Source organism: Melanostigma gelatinosum, assembly GCF_949748355.1.
Source record: "Melanostigma gelatinosum genome assembly, chromosome: 1".
Classification (NCBI taxonomy): Eukaryota; Metazoa; Chordata; class Actinopteri; order Perciformes; family Zoarcidae; genus Melanostigma; species Melanostigma gelatinosum.
The window spans coordinates 2,053,188-2,077,774 of NC_136634.1; the positions used below are offsets into that span (position 1 = coordinate 2,053,188).

The window sequence follows — 24,587 nt, forward strand, 5'->3', positions numbered from 1 at the left end:
TTCACCTGTAGAGTCTCTTAATGTGAGCGATGAAGTGGTGAAGTTTCATGGTGATATCTATGAGGTCATGTTTGACTCTATTCACCTGTAGAGTCTCTTAATATGAGCGATGAAGTGGTGAAGTTTCATGGTGATATCTATGAGGTCATGTTTGACTCTATTCACCTGTAGAGTCTCTTAATATGAGCGATGAAGTGGTGAAGTTTCATGGTGATATCTGTGAGGTCATGTTTGACTCCATTCACCTGTAGAGTCTCTTAATGTGAGCGATGAAGTGGTGAAGTTTCATGGTGATATCTATGAGGTCATGTTTGACTCCATTCACCTGTAGAGTCTCTTAATATGAGCGATGAAGTGGTGAAGTTTCATCGTGATATCTATGAGGTCATGTTTGACTCTATTCACCTGTAGAGTCTCTTAATATGAGCGATGAAGTGGTGAAGTTTCATGGTGATATCTATGAGGTCATGTTTGACTCTATTCACCTGTAGAATCTCTTAATGTGAGCGATGAAGTGGTGAAGTTTCATGGTGATATCTATGAGGTCATGTTTGACTCTATTCACCTGTAGAGTCTCTTAATGTGAGCGATGAAGTGGTGAAGTTTCATGGTGATATCTATGAGGTCATGTTTGACTCTATTCACCTGTAGTCTCTTAATATGAGCGATGAAGTGGTGAAGTTTCATGGTGATATCTATGAGGTCATGTTTGACTCTATTCACCTGTAGAGTCTCTTAATATGAGCGATGAAGTGGTGAAGTTTCATGGTGATATCTATGAGGTCATGTTTGACTCTATTCACCTGTAGAGTCTCTTAATATGAGCGATGAAGTGGTGAAGTTTCATGGTGATATCTATGAGGTCATGTTTGACTCTATTCACCTGTAGAGTCTCTTAATGTGAGCGATGAAGTGGTGAAGTTTCATGGTGATATCTGTGAGGTACTCTGATGATAAATCTCCACTTCAGCAGCTCTTACATTCACCAAACTTCACTCGTTCATTCCTCTGTGTGCTGAAGGTTCACACATCACTCACACACTCATTTATACATTTATTAATATGAACATGGAGAAAATTAGATTACTTTGGTGTGTTGACAGTATTTTCTAATTAAAACAAACAAAGGTATCATAAATCCCCTCTGTACAAACCTTTGACTCCAATATGTCGACAAAATGACACAATGACTTTGAACCTGATTCATCCGATGTTCACATCCACAATAGTTTGACTTTTATATGCTGCGTGTTATTTGAGGTGTTTGAGCTGCATGTGTGACGGAAGTCTTTTTCAGACTGAGTTCGTAACAACACTCTCAGGTTGACACAGCGGCGTGGGTCAGACGTGGGTCGGCGCTCCATCTGAATGGGAAACTCTGCCTCGTGAAAATTGCGTTGAAACTCCACTATTTTGTTTTGCCTGATGCGCTGTGAGAGAAACATCATTTGCTGCCTGGATATTGTTCAGTAAAGTTGAGGCAACAAAAGCGAGCTGGTTCGGGTGAGAGAAAGATCACGGTTCAGTTAGACGCTAATGACAGTCAACACATCGTGTCTGGTAGTATTTAACCAAGACCGTGACCTCTTCTTCAACACAGCGCTGCGAGTGTCGAAACATAACCAACGTTTATTCATGATTTAGCTGCTTCGGGTGGAAACTGAAGGAAAATAACTGTCAATGAAGGTTCTGCATAAAAATGACGGAAAAGACCCGTTCCCTCAGTATGTTGATAAAAAAAGTACAACAATATGTTTCTCTTGAGAAGTATTTGCTGTTGCAGGTTAGTAGGATATAAAGGCAATACATAGGAGCAGAGATGCAACGGGTCAGAGCGCATCAGTGGAGGCTGAATGCTGCCGTTTCCATCATGGAAGGAAGTGAATTAAAGTTTAGTTCATAATGACCCTTTTTGGGGGAGGGAGGTCTGAAGGGACGACATGGCAACTTTCTTTACTAGATTTAGAAACTTCTGTGGCTAGTGCTGCGAGCTACGTTGATTGGAGAAGAGTTGGCAACACTGGGCTGAGTTTTTAGGTGGGATCATTATTTAAATCTAGCGTACTCTTACTCGTTACTCAAGATTACCAACCCTAGATACGAGTCATGTCATTTAGTCACACGGCACACACTGCTGAAAGAATGTCCGGAACCTCCGGATGTGGTCTCAGTGCGTCTTGGGTGAATTCACACCAGCAGCGCTAGAAGGAGGTAGACGATGCTGGGGATGACAGGTTTGGATGACGTAATACAGTGTTTTCGACCGGATGTTGCGAGACAGTGGTCGGTGGATCTCAGACCATGGAGGCTCATGCTGACCTAGAAATTATTTTGTGCATTTCAAAGTAAAAATGCATCAATCTGGTGCACTTTGAGAGCAAAATGAAGAGGCTCCATCTATGAGGAACTTTCAACACTGGGTAGGATGGGTTGCCGACATTGCCGCAGTCTGGTCACGTACACCCCGAGCCTTTTCAAGACGACGTAGATCCGGTCGTGGCGCACTGGAGGAACTGTGCCCGGCGAGGGCCAACCAGCACCCGGGAGAGGTTCCATGAGGGGAGACTGTCCTGACCCTACCCATTGAGAAGACACTGTTTTCAGTTCATTATGAAACTTTGGTGGGACTCCCTAGAGTTAGATCACTGTCATTTAATTTGACTTACACGGTGGATGAATATGATTGGATAATGGTCCAACGTGTTAGTTGTAGACAGCATCACCAACATTCTGTGACTAGAACACCTGGCTGAGAGGTGACCGCTTCATCACCATAACTCCTGAAAGTCTGAACAAAAAGTCTCACGCCAGTGATTCACACCATCAGGCAACAAAACCAACAGTCAGGTTCAGGCAACTAAACCAACAGTCAGGTTCAGGCAACTAAACCAACAGTCAGGTTCAGGCAACAAAACCAAGAGTCAGGTTCAGGCAACTAAACCAAGAGTCAGGTTCAGGCAACTAAACCAACAGTCAGGTTCAGGCAACAAAACAAACGGTCAGGTTCAGGCAACTAAACCAACAGTCAGGTTCAGGCAACAAAACCAACAGTCAGGTTCAGGCAACTAAACCAAGAGTCAGGTTCAGGCAACTAAACCAACAGTTAGGTTCAGGCAACAAAACCAACAGTCAGGTTCAGGCAACAAAACCAACAGTCAGGTTCAGGCAACTAAACCAACAGTCAGGTTCAGGCAACTAAACCAACAGTCAGGTTCAGGCAACAAAACAAACGGTCAGGTTCAGGCAACAAAACCAAGAGTCAGGTTCAGGCAACAAAACCAAGAGTCAGGTTCAGGCAACAAAACCAAGAGTCAGGTTCATTCAACTAAACCAAGAGTCAGGTTCAGGCAACTAAACCAACAGTCAGGTTCAGGCAACTAAACCAACAGTCAGGTTCAGGCAACAAAACCAAGAGTCAGGTTCAGGCAACTAAACCAACAGTCAGGTTCAGGCAACTAAACCAACAGTCAGGTTCAGGCAACAAAACCAAGAGTCAGGTTCAGGCAACAAAACCAAGAGTCAGGTTCAGGCAACTAAACCAACAGTCAGGTTCAGGCAACAAAACCAAGAGTCAGGTTCAGGCAACAAAACCAAGAGTCAGGTTCAGGCAACAAAACCAACATTCAGGTTCAGGCAACTAAACCAATGGTCAGGTTCAGGCAACTAAACCAACAGTCAGGTTCAGGCAACAAAACCAAGAGTCAGGGTTCAGGCAACTAAACCAACAGTCAGGTTCATTCAACTAAACCAACAGTCAGGTTCAGGCAACTAAACCAACAGTCAGGTTCAGGCAACAAAACCAACAGTCAGGTTCAGGCAACTAAACCAACAGTCAGATTTAGGCAACTAAACCAACAGTCAGATTTAGGCAACAAAACCAACATTTAGGTTCAGGCAACTAAACCAACAGTCAGATTTAGGCAACTAAACCAACAGTCAGATTTAGGCAAATAAACCAACAGTCAGATTTAGGCAACTAAACCAACAGTCAGGTTCAGGCAACTAAACCAACAGTCAGGTTCATTCAACTAAACAAACAGTCAGGTTCAGGCAACAAAACCAACAGTCAGGTTCAGGCAACTAAACCAACAGTCAGATTTAGGCAACTAAACCAACAGTCAGGTTCAGGCAACAAAACCAACATTTAGGTTCAGGCAACTAAACCAACAGTCAGCTTCAGGCAACTAAACCACCACCATAAAACCATAACAAAGTGTGAACACCAGTCTTCTGGGTGAAAGTCTTGTCTCGAGGACTCGTCCACCGATCGTCGTCTTTTTGGAATCACTCGCTCTGACTGTTGCTTAGTCACGTGGATGCATTTCATTTGTGTTTCCACCACGATGAAGGCTCCTAATTGATTTTCCATTGGCAAATATGTTCATCCTGAGCAGACAATTTGTGTCCATGTAAACAAAGTCAATAGATTACATTTCATGAACTGCCATGCTACTCGGCTGCCAGTTCCTCTCCGAGGATCTTTAGTTGTGAGACTTGACTGTTGGTGGTAAAAACCAAAGGACGAATAATTACCAAACAGTGACGAGGTAATCTTTAGATAATCTGTGTGAAAGAACAATAATGGTTCGAGGCAGTGAAGAGGAGCAGCTGGAGTTTAAACCTTGGATGAATCCTTAGTGGCTGAGCTCGGCTTTAATCTAAACTAAACTCTTGTCTGGGGGACATTAGCATAATCCCAGCATTGTCCCAGCCATTGTTTACCAGCATTAGCCTCTAGTTAAGGTGAGTTAGTAATGACTCCCGCTGATCAGCCCCCCCCCCCCCCACACACACACACACACACACACACACTCGGCCCTGACCGGCCCCCCTCCTCTCCCCTCTGGGGCCAGATGGAGGGCCCCTCTCAGGCGTGAAGGATTTAAAGAGCCGGGCTTCAGGACAGTTAATGGCACAGGTCCATTCAGACGAGTGCTGCTCAAGGTCTCGGGGCTGCCGCTTTCACACCGCGCTCACAATGCGTTCACACGGCGGCAGCGGCGCTGAATAGCAGCACGCAGATGCAGGGAGGTCTCATCAGCCGCCGCCGACGCATGCCCTGCACCTGTTGTGTGCTGCTGATGGGGCTGAAAATACCCAGAATGCCTGGGTTCATTATGATGCAGTTAAAGGAGCATACCGGTGGTATTACACGTTTGGGTTTTTGTCAAATCACTTCACTTCACAACGCAGCTCAGCATTCTGTCAAATGTGTTTGAGAGGTTAACATGACATTTTGCTACAGTTTTGTTTCAGCCATTAACTTCCATTCATTTAAATAAGAACCTATCGTGAGATTCAAAACTTCAGTTGTGTGTCGATTACAGTCAATATTACATTATTGTTGAGGTAAACAGGACAAATGTATCAATCTGCATTTAAAGGGTCAGCTGATCCAAATTACAAACAAAAACCAAACATATATAAACGATCTGCATGTATATATAAACTATCAAAATTAATCTATAAACAATATTCATGGGTCTATAAACGATTTGCATGGACATATGAATGTACAAGATGTGAGTGTCTGTGATGCTGAGGAGGTGTTGGTACCTAAAATGTGTGATCTGGTTCTCCAGCAGAGACATGAGGCGACCCCTGATGGCCTCAAAGTTCTCCTTCTCGTCCACGGTCACCGTCCCCATCCCATCAGGCCTGAAGAGAGAAGAATCACACACACACACACACACACACACACACACAGGACCGTCAGCTGATCTTCACCTCTCGAACACAGACCACTAGTCCTCTTTAATAGAGGAACAGAACAGTAGGGTTACATAATGAAGTATATCACCCTCCTATTTGTGATTTTGTAACAAGTTTCCCCTCAACACATGTTGGCAGCTGATGTGTTCACAATACAACATTTTCATAGGCGCACACATCCATAACACGTTATGATTCAGAAACGCACTACGATCTGTCAGGTCTTCTGTCCCACGCACACGATGTAAGAGCCGTGGTGACCGAGCCTTTGAGGCAGTGGCCCCGTGGTGACCAAGCCTTTGAGGCAGTGGCCCCGTGGTGACCGAGCCTTTGAGGCAGTGGCCCCGTGGTGACCGAGCCTTTGAGGCAGTGGCCCCGAGGCTCTGGAATGCTCTGCCTGCAACTCTGCGCCTCGCAGATACTGTGAATACTTTTAAGAACCAGCTCAAAACCCACCTGTTTAGGCTGGCGTTTGTGTAAAAGTAAACCCATGTCCTAGACCTGCTCTTAAAATATGTTTTACATTTTTATTTTATTTTTTATAATTTTTTATTTTATCTTTTAATTTTTTTATTTTCTGTGTAGATAATTTATTGACCCTTGGGTCACATTGTGTTTTTTATGCTTTTAAATGTCTGCTCTGTTAAGCACTTTGTGATACTACTGTCTGTGAAAAGCGCTCTATAAATAAAATTCATTCATTCATTCATCTCTTGAAGTATGACAAGAAAACCAGCTTCAGATTCATCTGCTATACCGAATAGAGAGGTGAAGTCCTGCCCCTTCCCGTGGACCAACATGGAAATATATTTTGGAAAAAGATTTGCACGGTAGTCAACGGCAAGAGACAAATAATTAGTTTGATCCCATTTGAATTACTCATATCACGTGTAAAATTATAGTATCAGACTTTGACGATGCGTAACTACGAAGACGACAGAACGTCAACACAGACTCAGAGGTTTGACTTTATTCTCTTTTTAGATACTCGCTACAAACAGTCCAGTTATAGTCAACACTTTTAATAGCTTACGGCCAGAGACACCGCCGGTGTTTCACTTTAACGAGTGACCGTGTTAACTGGAGACTCCCAGCCGGCCAGCGGTTGCTCGTAGTGACGGCAGCTGATGATGTTCTCGTAAAAGCATTCGATCAATTTTAAATACACTCATCTGTGTTTATTATCTACGACAACCATTAAGTTACTACGAGAAACCACTGATGCATTCGGCTGGGAGTCACCAGTTCACACGGTCACTTGATGAACTGCAACACCTGTCTGAATACTGTAGTGTAGAACTTGAGTCCGCTGTGGTAATCCTGACAGCCGACCATGAAACAAGCAGACGTCTTCATGCTGGAAACAGTTTGAATTCAACGTTTAAAGCGTTCCAACTCGTCTGGTCTAAAACACCACATCCATTGCCAACATGCGCACTGATATTGTGTCCATACGTACATGTAAAATATGATAAAAATACTTTATATATTAGATATACGCCCGTTTCAAATAAAGGCCTGGGTCTCTGGTGAGGTAACTCAAGGCCTTGCTATGCTGTTGACATTTCAGCAGAGAGGCTCTTTTTATCACTGCAAATACCAAGAAGAACTGCGCATCAGCTAAAGGTCCTCAACCATCAAGAAATCGGAGGCACGCACAGGTGAAATAACGAAAGAAAGAAAGAACAAAACGTCTCCAGCTGCTTCTCCGTCTTTGGTTTTTCTCTTTCTCGCTCTGACAACGTGCGTGTTTTCACCAAACTAACCGATAAAGCAGCCAAACTATCCACGCTGACCTCAAAGTCAACCAATCAAACAGAGAGCTGCTCGGGCTCTTCTTCCTCCTCCACTTCTCGCACGGCCGGCAGGAGGAGAGTCGACAAAGAAGAAAACTGTTAGCTGAGCGCTTCATTAATGTTTGTAAAGCTTTCATTCCCTTCTTGCTTCGTCTGAATAGGCACTCTGGCAACAAAAAAAAAAAGGGGAAAAATGCAATCAGTACCCAGAGCGCCCAGCCTTGACTTTCTGGGCTTTTGTCTGTGCGGCTGAAAGAGAAACGCACCCTCTCCAAACGGCACTCGCAGTCGCTGGAGGGACGAAGCGTGAGGTTGTCTGTTAATGAGTTGTTGTCTTATAAAAGCCTTTCGCTGGTTCGGGCCCCAACCGACCGCACCTCGAGCACCAACACGAGCTCCGCACGGCGTGCTCCCGACTCTCCGGTCTCACGTTTAAATAAAAAGACCAGAGTCTCTGCAGAGAGGAGGATACCGACTCACCTCCTGTCCATTACCGTTATTAAAATAATCACGTTATCTCACCGGGAAGGTGAATTGCTGGGAGTAGAAAATATTTTCTAACAATAACATAATTCAGACCGAGCCGGTAACGGCACAGAGAACACATGAACGAATAAAGGAGCCTTGTAATAATTCAAATAAAATAAATAAAACAAAACATTTATGTAAATGTAGTACATGTCAAGTAATCCAGATTGGAGAAAAATATAATGAACAATGAAAAGTAGGTGGAATAAACATGAAATAACATGAAATTAAACAAAATATTAAACAAAACATGGTAAATAATAAAAACGACATAATATAAAACATCTGGCATGTCACATAAAATGAAATAGAATAAAATTTGATGAAATCAAATATTAAATAAAAATATATTAATACATAGAAAAAATATACATATACAAGATAAATGACATGACAGAATAATTAAGTATATTTAAGAATAACACATTAACAAAACTACATACAATAAAATCAAATGAAGTAAAACAAAATGCTAGAAGTTCAAAGATACATAAATAAATACATAAATAACTAAAGTGTTAAAAATAACAAACACAGCTTTTGGAACATTCACTTTGTCTATGGGGAGTATGTCCTCAGAACAGGTTGGGGTGGAGGAGGACAACAGGATGTGGTAATGCATTGTGTGAGAACATCAGCGCCTCTCTTCAGCTCCACTCTACTCCATTTGTTGTGTAATGAGAGGCAGCTTTCTCTGCACAACGGCACTTGTTAGCACAACTTCTAAACCCCGTTGTTCCCCAAATCTGTCAATTCATGACCAGCCACCCCCCACCCTCATTACTAACCCCCTCCACTTCCCACAACCCCTATTTAACGCACCAGTTTATCCTGAGGGAACATGAAGCAGAGTCGTTGGGAGGAGCGTGTGTCCTCGCTCATGAAAAGACAAGAAAAGCTGGCTTTCATGTTGAAGCAGCCGAGGGCCTCGCTGCTCTCTGGGCCCCTCCACGGACAAATTAAGACCCCAGGACTGTGCTCACAGACAGGTCTTCATGGACGGACGAATGGATGGACGAGTGTAGACACGGACGTAGAGACGGACGTAGAGACGGACGTGGAGACGGACGTAGAGACGGCCATAGAGATATAAAGACGGACGTAGAGACGGATATAGAGATATAGAGACGGACGTAGAGACGGACGTAGAGACGGACGTAGAGACGGACATAGAGATATAGAGACGGACGTAGAGACGGACGTAGAGACGGACGTAGAGACGGACGTAGAGACGTAGAGACGGACGTAGAGACGGACGTAGAGACTGACGTAGAGATATAGAGACGGACGTAGAGACGGATGTAGAGACAGACATAGAGACGAAAGTAGAGATATCGAGACGGACGTAGAGACGGACGTAGAGACGGACGTAGAGACGGACGTAGAGACGGACGTAGAGACGGACGTAGAGACGGACGTAGAGACGGAGAGACGGACGTAGAGACGGACGTAGAGATATAGAGACTGACGTAGAGATGGACGTAGAGACGGACGTAGAGACGGAGAGACGGACGTAGAGACGGACGTAGAGATATAGAGACGGAGCCCAACGCCAAAACGCAGCGTAAAAAAAAGGAAAGACAACCCGGTGTGGTGCTTGGTTTGGTAGCTCTCGCTCACCGTGCCATGAAACCATGACACCATGAAACCATGACACCATGACACCATGAAACCATGACACCATGACACCATGAAACCATGACCCAATGACACCATGAACCAATGACACCATGAACCAATGAAACCATGACACCATGACACCATGAAACCATGACACCATGACACCATGAAACCATGACACCATGACACCATGAAACCATGACACCATGAAACCATGACCCAATGACACCATGAACCAATGAAACCATGACACCATGACACCATGACACCATGAAACCATGACCCAATGAACCAATGACACCATGAACCAATGAAACCATGAAACCATGACACCATGAAACCATGACACCATGACACCATGACACCATGAACCCATGACACCATGACACCATGACCCAATGACACCATGAACCAATGAAACCATGACACCATGACACCATGAAACCATGACACCATGACACCATGAAACCATGACCCAATGAACCAATGACACCATGAACCAATGAAACCATGAAACCATGACACCATGAAACCATGACACCATGACACCATGACACCATGAACCAATGACACCATGACACCATGACACCATGACACCATGAACCAATGACACCATGAAACCATGCCACCATGAAACCATGACACCATGAAACCATGACACCATGACACCATGACACCATGACACCATGAAACCCAGTCAGATGTGCGTTCACGCTTGGCCTCACACGGGGAGCGATGCGACAGCTTGTCGGGGTTCAGACACATTGTTGCTGCTAAATGAAGCGAGCGCGTTGGAGGCGAGGCTGCTGTCAGCGGCGCTCCGGGGCCGAGGGCGGGGTGGGTGGTGGTGATGGTGGGTGGTGGTGATGGTGGGTGGTGGTGATGTTGGAGGGGGGGGGGGGTGCAGACTCAGGTTAGTGTGTTTACAGTCGATGTGGCTCAAGTGTAAACGGTCAGTACCATATCCGCCTGCGGGGTCCAGCACACCCCCTCCGGCTGTTTGGTTCTGGTGACGGTTGACGGTTGACAGGAGTGGTCGTGAGTGGAGCTCGCCGGCCGGCGGGGTGAGGGTACCGGTGGAGCGGACGCCACTTCACCTCAAGAGGTGTGGAAAGGAGATTCAGCGGAGTGGCAGGTGATCGTGTGTGTCACCTTCCTCCTCTCCCCATCACCAGAAGGGCTGGGGGAGGTAAAAGCTCCCATCACATCCCGTGTCAGCGTGGAGTCGAAGGAGAAGATGGGATGTGACGGGTGAGAGGGAGGCGAACGGACACCCCCCCCACCGACCCCCCGGCTCTGGTAATGCTCCTTTAACCCTGATCCCAGTTCAAACGCACCCGTCTCATCAGACCCACACAGACCAGTACGAGCTTAAGCGTCACGGCTGCTTCACCTGGAGGTGTGATTGGTCCATCACATGTTTACTGAACGATGAACACAGCAGGTCTTAATAGTCACGCACTTATTTCAACTGTCGCAAGTTGCAAGAATACATTTTGGTTTCAAATCAATGTGTCTATGTCGGCCTATGTGTTTATCGTCGTTATGTTTCCACCACTCTTTACGCTTTTGCTGTTGCGATACTACATTTAGATTTTGGCAACAAAACGACACTGTTAAGTTCAGTGAAGATCACAGTTTGGGTTTAAAGAAGTACTTTTAGTTTTAATAAGTGTCTCTGACCCGTTCAAACACCTCGACGCTCTCTTTGATGACACGCATCTGTAATCTGTGAAATAAAAACGTTCCCCGGAACATAACTGACGATGCAGTTTCGTTGTACGGGAACGTCATCTTCAGGAAACACGGCAGCTTGAAAGCCCTTCATTTGGAAGTGTGACGCGGCTGCAACCGAAGAGGATGAATGGGGCAGATTTTGAATAATAAAACGAAAGAGTTTTTCCAGGGAAACTTCAGTTTTGTAATTAAGTTGTTGTTGTTTTTTCAACCTTCGAGCCTGCCAGACATCCAAAAACCTCTTTTTTTTCCATCCACACCCACTCAGGCAGCTCCAAGAGCCCTGAATGGGCATCAATTATTCAAATTACAGCTCCAACTGACAAAAAGCCAATTCCAGTAGCCCCCCCCCCCCCCCCCGCGCCTCCATTTTATAACTGGCGGTTTGCTAAGAGAAGCTCATCATTACTCTTTCTAATTGACTAAATTTGTCGACAAAGATAGAAAGCACAGATATCGGTAATTAGCAGCCGGGGCTGCTGGGAGTGAAGTGGAGAACTGAACTGCTGGAGTGACGCCGATGCCAACAAGTGGCTAAAAGACGCTGCTGCTCATATCCGGGCGGCTCGCTAGTCAGCGGAAAGCTGAAGGTGCCCAGAGCTGAACCCCGCTTACTCCGAGCAGATATCTGCTCACATTCTGGCAGATTGGCCCCATTAAGAGTATGAAAGGATGAACCACTCACAGTTCCTGTTAGCAGTGAAGCCAAGGATGAACAGACGCTGGATCACTTTCATATTGAACTGGTTTATTCACCATGAAAATCAGATGGAATGATTTCCCTGGAATGTGTTTGATCATAAGTATTGTGAGTGTTTACTGCCATCTCGTCAAGTCCACGATTGAGAGAATGTGCAGAAGGGAAGTCCTCAATCGTTACCGTGAAAACCTCCAGTGGAGAAAACCTCGAGTGGAGAAAACCTCCAGCGGAGAAAACCTCCAGCGGAGAAAACCTCCAGTGGAGAAAACCTAGAAAACCTCCAGCGGAGAAAACCTCCAGCGGAGAAAACCTAGAAAACCTCCAGCGGAGAAAACCTGCAGCGGAGAAAACCTCCGGCGGAGAAAACCTCCGGTGGAGAAAACCTCCGGCGGAGAAAACCTCCGGTGGCGAAAACCTCCAGCGGAGAAAACCTCCGGCGGAGAAAACCTCCAGTGGAGAAAACCTCCAGCGGAGAAAACCTCCAGTGGAGAAAACCTCCAGTGGCGAAAACCTCCAGCGGCGAAAACCTCCAGCGGAGAAAACCTCCAGCGGAGAAAACCTCCAGCGGAGAAAACCTCCAGCGGAGAAAACCTCCAGCGGAGAAAACCTCCAGCGGAGAAAACCTCCAGCGGAGAAAACCTCCAGTGGAGAAAACCTCCAGTGGAGAAAACCTCCAGCGGAGAAAACCTCCAGCGGAGAAAACCTCCAGCGGAGAAAACCTCCAGCGGAGAAAACCTCCAGTGGAGAAAACCTAGAAAACCTCCAGCGGAGAAAACCTGCAGCGGAGAAAACCTCCAGTGGAGAAAACCTCCAGCGGAGAAAACCTCCAGCGGAGAAAACCTCCAGCGGAGAAAACCTCCAGCGGAGAAAACCTCCAGTGGAGAAAACCTAGAAAACCTCCAGCGGAGAAAACCTCCAGCGGAGAAAACCTCCAGCGGAGAAAACCTAGAAAACCTCCAGCGGAGAAAACCTGCAGCGGAGAAAACCTCCAGCGGAGAAAACCTCCAGTGGAGAAAAACTCCAGCGGAGAAAACCTCCAGTGGAGAAAACCTCCAGCGGAGAAAACCTCCAGCGGAGAAAACCTCCAGTGGAGAAAACCTCCAGCGGAGAAAACCTCCAGCGGAGAAAACCTCCAGTGGAGAAAACCTCCAGCGGAGAAAACCTCCAGTGGAGAAAACCTCCAGCTGAGTCTCCGAACGGATCTGAAAACTAAATTCAGTGTGAAAGTTTATTCTCGCCTTCACGACTACGCGCCACAAACGGAGTCTGAAAGTTCGGACATTTTGGATTCAGCCTCTGTGTGTGTGGTGTGCGTGTGTGTGTGCGTGTGTGTGTGTGGTGTGCGTGTGTGTGTGCGTGTGCGTGTGTGGCTGAAGAAAGAGCATCTGTGCTCAGAGAGGATGTACAGAAGGAAACGAAAAGGTCAAATTACAGTTCTCAGCTAGTTGTTGCTTTATTAGTTGCACGTTATTCTATTTAAAAATGTTATTTTACAACTGATTGAGTGGAATAAAGAGAATAAATCTCCACATGGTATTTTATTCTGGAGATGTACTGCTCGGGGATTCACTGGGTTTAAGGTCCACTGAAGTCATCAGCACGTCCTAAATGTGATGTAGTTCCTGTTGAAACGACGACGCTGACGGATCAGCAGCTGTGAATATTGAGTCTCATTTGATCGGATGGTGAGAAAAGCTAAATTCCTGAAACATTTTCGATGATGTTATTACTCTGACATGCAGCATGAGGTCGTCACTGAAGATGATCCAGGAAGTGCCCACTGCTTTCATCGTCCTCGTTAATGATCTTTGATTTAGCAAAATAAAAGCCTCCTATTCGAGTTCGACCAACAGACGTTCTACACAATATTATTCATGAATCTAGATGAACCATTTCTTCTTCACTGCAGGAGTCACTACAGTGAGCGGGAAGGACAATCCCTCACTGGCTTCCCACCCACAGACATGAACAGGGTCCTCTATTGGCCCGGCTACAGGGAGCCTCAGTCCTGGGTCTCTGCAGGGCCGGCCGTCCTTACAATGAGCTCTGATTCTTGGGACTGGGTCGGCGTCGTACCTGTTTCCGTGGACGTGGGAGGCGCAGAAGGCGTAGCTGTAGTGCAGCAGCGTCGGGTCCACCAGCGCGCTGTTCTCCGAATAATCCATCAGATCCTTCAGGTAGCTCAGGTGGCGGTGGCAGCCTCGAACGCCGTAGCGGGCGCAGTACTCATCCAGGACGAACACCTGACCGGGACTGAACCAACCCTGAAGAGAAAGAAGACACAAACATACAAGTTATACTTTCATTCTCAGAACATTTGCAAATACAATAGTTAGCACAAAAGCACCACTCTGTCATTTTAAAACTGATATATTGCACATGTTATGGGATTTGTATTGACCTTTGTAGAACTTGCTTTCATGTTTATGTTCTCTTACGATGCTTATTGTTGTGCACCAAACCACAGAGCAAATTCCTTGTTTGTGAAAACCTTCATGGGGATGAACCACATTGGGATTGTGAAGAGTATTAAGAGAGCATCACATCATCAGACAGCAGAGCAGCGCCCTGCGTCCGCTGAAACTACGGTCCTGGAAGAACCAGGACTCCTGACGCACAGCTGCCCGCCACCATGGGAGACGTGAACAGACCTTTTGACTCCACAAAACTCACACATACAAACAAAAAAACCCTGGATACTTTACACACAACCAACTGCAGAAGAGTAAAGGTTAATAACCCTTCAGCAGATAAGGTAGAGGAAGGTGTGGCTCACCCCGAGATCTTCATCAGCTCATTCATCCTGCACGTAATCACCAAATTAGGCATGAAACCTACAACGCCAATTAAGATTCCTCACGGAGGAGCATTAACAAATTAGCACCTCCACCGAGCTGACACTATACACACACACACACACACACACACACACACACACACGCACAGCCATGACTTTCCGCCCGGCGACAGGCGACCCAGAGGAGAAGACGAGCTGCAAAGAAGCCGTTTGGTTTTACCTTCAGAGCGGCTTCTTTCTCTCTTGGACATTGTCTGTCGTTTGAAAGATGAAAGCGACGGTTTATCTGGTAAAATGACACCGAGTTCATATTTCATTGAAATTATTTTACACACCAGATATATTGTTTAAAATGTGAGCGCATGAATTGTAAAGTGAAGGTTCTTCTTCATTCGGCTTTTGGAAAAGATTTGTTTCTGTTTCTTATTAGTGCAGAAAAAATAAAAAAAGTGTTGACTTGATATTTTAATTTCAAAATCATAGTTTCCACCTGAAACGTTTCAAGTATATTTGAAATCAAACAGCTTTGGAGCGGCAACATTCAGCATTTTTATGATGATCGGAATTTTTAACACACAGCCGCAAAAACAAATGAGTTGAAAAATACGCTTCCCGTCTCTGATGTCGTTCGTATCCGATTGGTTACACGTGAGAGTAACAGCCACTTGTAACGTTCCTGTTCGTAATGTTAGTTACGGGATGTAACTCCAGCTGTATGAGAACTGTAAGGGGAGCAAAAAGGAGCAGATCATCAGTTTACTAAATAAAGAAAGGCAGTGAGGATACGTTTCACCAAACGGTGTCATTGACTGTTCATTGGATCCAGTCTGCAGTGTAGTTCATACACTTCACTGATAAAGAACTGAACACTAAATCCTTCACACTGCTCCTTGTAGATTTACATTTACAGGTCGTAGTTCTCCTTGATTGCTAATAGTTGGCCGTAAACAGAACATCATATCGGTTGATCCCTAAATAGCATCTTGACTCTCTGATTATCGTCTTGATGGGTTTGTTATTCACATTTAAGGATAATTTTTCACATAAAAAAATAAATAAAAGTACTTTCTGCACAACATGTTTTCGGGTCTAAGTTTTGAAAGAAGACGAATTAAAATGAAAAAAGGCATCAAAATGTTGAGGCTATATGTCTGCTGGCTTTATATTCGATCTGGTTCAGGTTAGACATAGATCTGGTTAGATATAGATCTGGTTAGATATAGATCTGGTTAGATATAGATCTGGTTAGACATAGATCAGGTTAGATATAGATCAGGTTAGACATAGATCTGGTTAGACATAGATCTGGTTAGACATAGATCTGGTTAGACATAGATCTGGTTAGATATAGATCTGGTTAGATATAGATCAGGTTAGATATAGATCAGGTTAGATATAGATCAGGTTAGATATAGATCAGGTTAGATATAGATCTGGTTAGACATAGATCTGGTTAGATATAGATCTGGTTAGATATAGATCAGGTTAGATATAGATCAGGTTAGATATAGATCAGGTTAGATATAGATCAGGTTAGATATAGATCTGGTTAGATATAGATCTGGTTAGATATAGATCAGGTTAGATATAGATCAGGTTAGATATAGATCAGGTTAGACATAGATCAGGTTAGACATAGATCAGGTTAGACATAGATCAGGTTAGACAGGTTAGATCTGGTTAGATATAGATCAGGTTAGATATAGATCAGGTTAGATATAGATCAGGTTAGACATAGATCAGGTTAGACATAGATCAGGTTAGACATAGATCAGGTTAGACATAGATCAGGTTAGACAGGTTAGATCTGGTTAGATCTAGATCTGGTTAGATCTAGATCTGGTTAGATCTAGATCTGGTTAGATCTAGATCTGGTTAGATCTAGATCTGGTTAGATATAGTTCAGGTTAGATATAGATCAGGTTAGATATAGATCAGGTTAGATATAGATCAGGTTAGATATAGATCTGGTTAGATATAGATCTGGTTAGATATAGATCTGGTTAGATATAGATCTGGTTAGATCTGGTTAGATATAGATCTGGTTAGATCTGGTTAGATCTAGATCTGGTTAGATATAGATCTAGTTTCGTGAAAATGATTTCTGTATGTTTAACTGAATTAAAGATCATTTGAGGACTGTATTTAGACTCTCTCAGACATGCTGCTTCCTGTCGGGGTTAACTGGACCTGGCACATATCGCCTCTGCAGGCCATTTAGTCTCCCCCGCCCCCCCCTCCAGTTTGTTTGTCGTCTTCTCCGGTTTCTTTCTTTCATTTTTCTCTCCGTCTGTGAGCTCGAGCTATTAATATCACACCACAGGGAGAGAGAGGGGCCTGTCGACAGGCGCGAAGCGACAAGATGTTCCTCTGTGACAAACAGATGGCGAACTCCAGTCTTGGCGCTGACCGCTCAATTAGCGGCTAACGAGCCGACTGCCTCGTTAGAGCCTCGTTAGAGCCTCGTCAGCCACGACTGCACGTCTCCGAGTCCGCCGCCTCCCCGAGAGGAACGACATGACCCCCCAAAAGAAATAAAAGTGAAAGCAGCGTGTGGCGTGACGCTTCGCTACAGACGCCTGACAGGACTTCTTTTGGCCCACGAAAACATCTTTTGGTCCAAAATTTCTTATGACCCCCCCAACAGTCAAGATTTGTCACTTTGTCTTGAATAATTACACATAAATACATGTTCTGTTTTTAGGGGCATGGAGGCAACGCAAAACATCCTGTACAATAAATGTTGAGCTTCTTTAGTTTAGTTTGTCTTCTCCGTTATATAGTCCGTCCACCAGAGAGCACACGTTTACGTTTACACTTTCAAATGATTTCATTCAGAGATTAAAGGGATTGTTATTACAAAGGCTGAAAAAAAGATTTCTTATTTTCTCAGACGCTGAAAACTCAGATGTGAGTAACTTTCTCAGAGCACTTCGGCTTGTTTCCCTCTGCAGCAGCGGCTCATCTCTCCATGAGAACACTGCAACGCAATCTGGAGCCTCTCTCTTCTTCTTCTGCAGTTTCCTCTAATTAACACAAACGTAACCGAAGCGTGAACATTCAAAGGAACGAGAGCCTGCAGCGCGTGCATGCATTGATCCAAGTTATTACATTAAACCTGAGTTGTTTCCTGTGAAGATGGAAGTTTATTTTGAAAAGACAGTATGCATGTAACAAGCGACAACAGACTCATGTTGCTGGACTTTTGCAGGAAAAACGCATGAAAAATGAGGAGTAACTTTTCGTAAGATATCAATAAAACGGAGATGAATTTATGTCATTGTATAAAGAGAGTGACATGAGAAGATCAATCTCATGTCTAAGTTAAATCAGCTATAATCACTCTTTTAAAGTGATTAGTGACTCGTCTAAAACATTTAAAAAAGGAATCACTTCAATAGAATCATTCTATGCACTGTAGCTTCTTTACATTCTAATATCATGTAAAGAAGTTACATTCTAATACAATGTAGCTTCTTTACATTCTAATGTCATGTAAAGAAGTTACATTCTAATACAATGTAGCTTCTTTACATTCTAATGTCATGTAAAGAAGTTACATTCTAATACAATGTAGCTTCTTTACATTCTAATGTCATGTAAAGAAGCTACATTCTAATACAATGTAGCTTCTTTACATTCTAATGTCATGTAAAGAAGTTACATTCTAATACAATGTAGCTTCTTTACATTCTAATGTCATGTAAAGAAGTTACATTCTAATACAATGTAGCTTCTTTACATTCTAATATCATGTAAAGAAGTTACATTCTAATACAATGTAGCTTCTTTACATTCTAATGTCATGTAAATAAGTTACATTCTAATACAATGTAACTTCTTTACATTCTAATGTCATGTAAAGAAGTTACATTCTAATACAATGTAGCTTCTTTACATTCTAATATCATGTAAAGAAGTTACATTCTAATACAATGTAGCTTCTTTACATTCTAATATCATGTAAAGAAGTTACATTCTAATACAATGTAGCTTCTTTACATTCTAATATCATGTAAAGAAGTTACATTCTAATACAATGTAGCTTCTTTACATTCTAATATCATGTAAAGAAGTTACATTCTAATACAATGTAGCTTCTTTACATTCTAATGTCATGTAAAGAAGCTACATTCTAATACAATGTAGCTTCTTTACATTCTAATGTCATGTAAAGAAGTTACATTCTAATACAATGTAGCTTCTTTACATTCTAATATCATGTAAAGAAGTTACATTCTAATACAATGTAGCTTCTTTACATTCTAATATCATGTAAAGAAGTTACATTCTAATACAATGTAGCTTCTTTACATTCTAATATGTAAAGAAGTTACATTCTAATACAATGTAGCTTCTTTACATTCTAATGTCATGTAAAGAAGCTACATTCTAATACAATGTAGCTTCTTTACATTCTAATGTCATGTAAAGAAGTTACATTCTAATACAATGTAGCTTCTTTACATTCTAATATCATGTAAAGAAGTTACATTCTAATACAATGTAGCTTCTTTACATTCTAATATCATGTAAAGAAGTTACATTCTAATACAATGTAGCTTCTTTACATTCTAATGTCATGTAAAGAAGCTACATTCTAATACAATGTAGCTTCTTTACATTCTAATGTCATGTAAAGAAGTTACATTCTAATACAATGTAGCTTCTTTACATTCTAATGTCATGTAAAGAAGTTACATTCTAATACAATGTAACTTCTTTACATTCTAATGTCATGTAAAGAAGTTACATTCTAATACAATGTAGCTTCTTTACATTCTAATGTCATGTAAAGAAGTTACATTCTAATACAATGTAGCTTCTTTACATTCTAATGTCATGTAAAGAAGCTACATTCTAATACAATGTAGCTTCTTTACATTCTAATGTCATGTAAAGAAGTTACATTCTAATACAATGTAGCTTCTTTACATTCTAATGTCATGTAAAGAAGTTACATTCTAATACAATGTAACTTCTTTACATTCTAATGTCATGTAAAGAAGCTACATTCTAATACAATGTAGCTTCTTTACATTCTAATATCATGTAAAGAAGTTACATTCTAATACAATGTAGCTTCTTTACATTCTAATGTCATGTAAAGAAGTTACATTCTAATACAATGTAGCTTCTTTACATTCTAATATCATGTAAAGAAGTTACATTCTAATACAATGTAGCTTCTTTACATTCTAATATCATGTAAAGAAGTTACATTATAATACAATGTAGCTTCTTTACATTCTAATATCATGTAAAGAAGTTACATTATAATACAATGTAGCTTCTTTACATTCTAATGTCATGTAAAGAAGTTACATTCTAATACAATGTAACTTCTTTACATTCTAATGTCATGTAAAGAAGTTACATTCTAATACAATGTAGCTTCTTTACATTCTAATGTCATGTAAAGAAGTTACATTCTAATACAATGTAGCTTCTTTACATTCTAATGTCATGTAAAGAAGTTACATTCTAATACAATGTAGCTTCTTTACATTCTAATGTCATGTAAAGAAGTTACATTCTAATACAATGTAACTTCTTTACATTCTAATGTCATGTAAAGAAGTTACATTCTAATACAATGTAGCTTCTTTACATTCTAATATCATGTAAAGAAGTTACATTCTAATACAATGTAGCTTCTTTACATTCTAATATCATGTAAAGAAGTTACATTATAATACAATGTAGCTTCTTTACATTCTAATGTCATGTAAAGAAGTTACATTCTAATACAATGTAACTTCTTTACATTCTAATGTCATGTAAAGAAGTTACATTCTAATACAATGTAGCTTCTTTACATTCTAATATCATGTAAAGAAGTTACATTCTAATACAATGTAGCTTCTTTACATTCTAATGTCATGTAAAGAAGTTACATTCTAATACAATGTAACTTCTTTACATTCTAATATCATGTAAAGAAGTTACATTGTTGCCTTTTCTTTTCTTCCCACAAGAACGTTATTTTGTCAGGTTGATCAAAAAACGTGACTTTACTTGCTGACATTGTTACTTTGATGAGTCTATGAATGGTAGAGGTCCTTTAAAAGTAAAAAGACGTCTCGTGTTGGTGGTCAACATTGAGGGCGGACAGGAAACCAAAGTGGGTCAGGGTTACGTTGTGTGGATTAAAACAACGTGGAGAGGTACACATGTTGTCCAGTTCAGTGCTCATTCTCCATGATCCTCTTCCTTCTGCTTTACTAGCCAGAGGTTTGGGGGGGGGGGCCTGGGACAAAGACAAGCTGCTGATAATCGAACTCATCAGCTGACCATCAAGATTTGTTCAATCATACAGAAGAGAAAATAAACGTATACTGTATATCGTTTCATGAGTTCTCGGTTTCAAGGTAGGATTCTACAGGAAATGGAATAAAAACTGTTGAATGTACAAACATTCAGCTTCCACAACACCACGTCCGGGAATATTCTAACATCTAACATTCAGTAATGTCTGGTTTGGTCTCCACCATCGCTGATGTTGAGCCATGGACTAAATGACTACATGTAATGTAATGTAACGGTGAAACACGGCCCAAAGTGACACCAAGAGGGTTAAACAGTGACACCGTATGAGACGAGGATATTAGAAGAGGTCGTAGAAATGTCAGCGTTGTGAGATATAAAGACGTTTACTTCTTCTGACTTCAGGTGAAAGTAAGTCCAAAGTTCTTACAACAAAGTCCTCCTGTAATATGCTTTTAAGCTATTTCCTTTCCCTCGTGTTACCACCTACATGGACCGAGCTGTGTCAGAATAAAGCGTTTCAGCTGGAACCCACTGGTCCACCAGCAGCTTCACTGGGGGGTTCAACCCTTCAGTCATCAGTGGGAACTACCCTGATCCCGTCAGCAGCACTCTGGGCCCCAGCTACAAACCAAATTTCTGCCTAATTACTGTTGTTGTTGTTGGGTTCAACTCTTTGTGAATAAAATATGACCCCGTCCATGACATGAATCCAAGCCACTTCTCAACAGATGTCCCCCACGCCGAGGCACTGGCCTTTTCTCAGAGCGCTCGTGAAAAGGGGGCTCAGGCTGGAAACACAAAGCCCTCGAGTTCTCACAAAAGGCCGAGCGGAGAGGAGCTGGAGGGGCGGCGTGAATGGATCCGTCTAATTGCAGAGCTGGGAAAAAGAGTCCTGGTGAGGCAGGTAGAGAAATGAAAGCAGGCACAGATGTCACTCCGGTGAACATCTCCTCATTCTGGGAACACAACGCGACACATGTCCGTGTGAGCTGACTCATCGAGGTCCGTCTCGAGGTAAAGGGCCCGTCTACACCTTTTCAATGATTGTTTTCCTCTACGCTTCAAAATAAAACATCTCCGTCCACACGAGAACACAAAGGCGACTAAATGTGACCCGTGTGGCCGGACGAGGAGGAGTCGCTGCTTAGCGGCACTTTACAATATGATGAGAGGAAAACACAAGAAGAGGTTAATTGGGAGTCTCGTCATACGAAATATTCAGACGTCTCTGTGAACTTTGAGGAAACTTTCTGAGAAGTTGGAGAAAGAGTTTCCTCATGAAACAGACGCGATGACAAAGCTCAAGACCGTCCGCTGAGTCCGACTGATCTTCACTGGTCGCTGTTGAAATGAAACCATCGTTATGTTTAGACGTCCTCGTTTCACATGTCCACGCCGATACAAAGTACAGAAATACAAATCTACACTCCAGAGGCCGTTTCAAAAATATCCGCTTTGGTGACGCTGTTTGCGTGTGAACGAGAGGCCAAAGCGTTACGCTTGAAGAGGTTTTCTACGCGTGTAGACGGGGCCGTGGTGTCGGATGATGGTTCTACGTGTCGAATAGAGCCTCGCATGACTAACTGAGACCTTTGAGTGCACAAACAGCCGACCCGGAAACATTAGAGAGGCAGCCTCTATTTCATCAAGCCTCTTTTTTAACAGCACTTTATGTGAGTCACACATCTGTCAAACCATCTTTTATGTCCAAACATTTCTCTTTTTGTTGTCATTTGAAATGCAAAACACTTTCCATTCATTGTTGATCTTTTGACATTTTTTAATTGCACTTAAAATGTAAGTGTAAAATGCATGCTTTATTCATTTGATTGATTGTTAAATGTACAGCACTTTGAGCTACATGGGCTGCATGAAAGGTGCTGTGTCAACAAAGATTACTGCTGTTATTAGAAGCGTAACGAATATTCATGTTCCTGTAGAGGCCTTCTCTTGAACAGGTCGATGATGAGATCGATCCAGTGAGATCTGGATCTACGTTTTTTGTGAACAGGACAAATATAAAACAACGTGAATGAAATCTGCACAGATCTGAGGGGTCATGCTCCGTTGCTGCACACAACACAAACCCCTCATTTGCCCCCCCTCCCCCCTCCCCTCCCCCTCCATTGAGTCAGCCCAGCAGTTGTCTATGAGGGTCATGTTCCTATTTGGAAAGTACTGATTAGAGCGTTTATCCCCTCAATCAGTGTGAGAGAGCCCCCCAGGCTCAACACGCCGTGGGGTGGGGGACTTCAGATTACCAAATGATCTGACCGCAGAGAGAAACCCTGAATAAAGAGGAGCACTGAGACTGAGTGCTATGATGAAGGTGGCTGCCAGCGGAGAGACTCAGTAACAGTCAAGCGGTTCATTTTACGACAAGAACAGTAGAACTTCAATACGAAGACTAAAGTATCTCGATGCCAGGGGAAAAACATGAAACATCAGGAAAGTACACATTGTCGTAAGTAATGGAAAATAAGAACATATGAACATGGAAGTTACATTTCTTCTTCTCAGCTGCGTGTTCTTACATTTTACTGGAGAAACTCTTCAGTCCGTGCAGGGATAAGTACGAGCAGTACTGGACGCTTTTTTGTTGAGTTGCCTCTTAGAAAAATGGAACAATAATCATAAAAATCACAATACCTTTCATAATAAAAGCCCGAGACTCTGGGGGCTTTTATTTTGAAAGGTATTGTGATTTAGCTGTAATGCGAGAGCGCTGCCGCTGACGAGGTGCTTCCTTCACAAGTAAAAGGCGCATCTCATGACCCTCGTGCTTTAGGGACGTGTTTCACTCTGCGAGGCCGTTTCTGTCACCGTCATGATTATCAATGCTTGAGTTATGACCAAAAACATGTGTTGTGAGGTCATCTGATACAGTTGAAGAGGTTCCTGATATACATCACGTTCACGAGGACGGGCCAGACGGACGACAGAAGGATGGACAGGTAACCCTGCACTATAAAATAGCACCTGTAGTTTCTCATTATATTTCACTTTGATTTCATAGGAAAATTAAGTTCCACAATTTTCAACTTCTGTAGAGTTTGTCAGGAAACATTTAGTGGAAAAAATAGCGTGAGACGTGTTATTTACTTCCTCCTACTCCTACAGATTATTATATAGAACATGATTCTATATAATAATATTATTATATTCACAAAAAGTGCCAAATGTTATTTACTGATTTGTCTGAAGCCTAAAAGTTATTTTACAGATTCTATTTTGGAAAAGATCTCCTGTCCAGGACTTTTCTTTTGTTTACCAGATTCAACGTGGTGTCCCTTCAAATGAAAAGCACCGACATGCATGTCACCTTCTCACCTTCCTCCTCTTCTTCTGCACGTCTCTGCTTCTTTAAACTCTCTGATTATGACCGAATGTTCTTTAAACCCGGAGGTGAGCAAAGAGCAGAGCTCTG

General features: G+C 42.6%; 1 protein-coding gene across 3 annotated transcripts in view; it reads right to left on the reverse strand.

Annotated features, from left to right (window-relative positions):
* Nucleotides 1–24,587, reverse strand: part of cadps2 (Ca++-dependent secretion activator 2) — a 93,704-nt gene that overhangs the window by 41,866 nt on the left and 27,251 nt on the right. For all 3 annotated transcript variants that reach the window (XM_079275309.1, XM_079275308.1, XM_079275307.1), the window contains exons 11-12: nucleotides 14,170–14,357; nucleotides 5,557–5,658 (exon numbers count right to left, since the gene is read on the reverse strand). In XM_079275309.1, coding sequence (XP_079131435.1) covers nucleotides 5,557–5,658; nucleotides 14,170–14,357 — 290 coding nt within the window. The remainder of the gene's footprint in view (nucleotides 1–5,556; nucleotides 5,659–14,169; nucleotides 14,358–24,587) is intronic.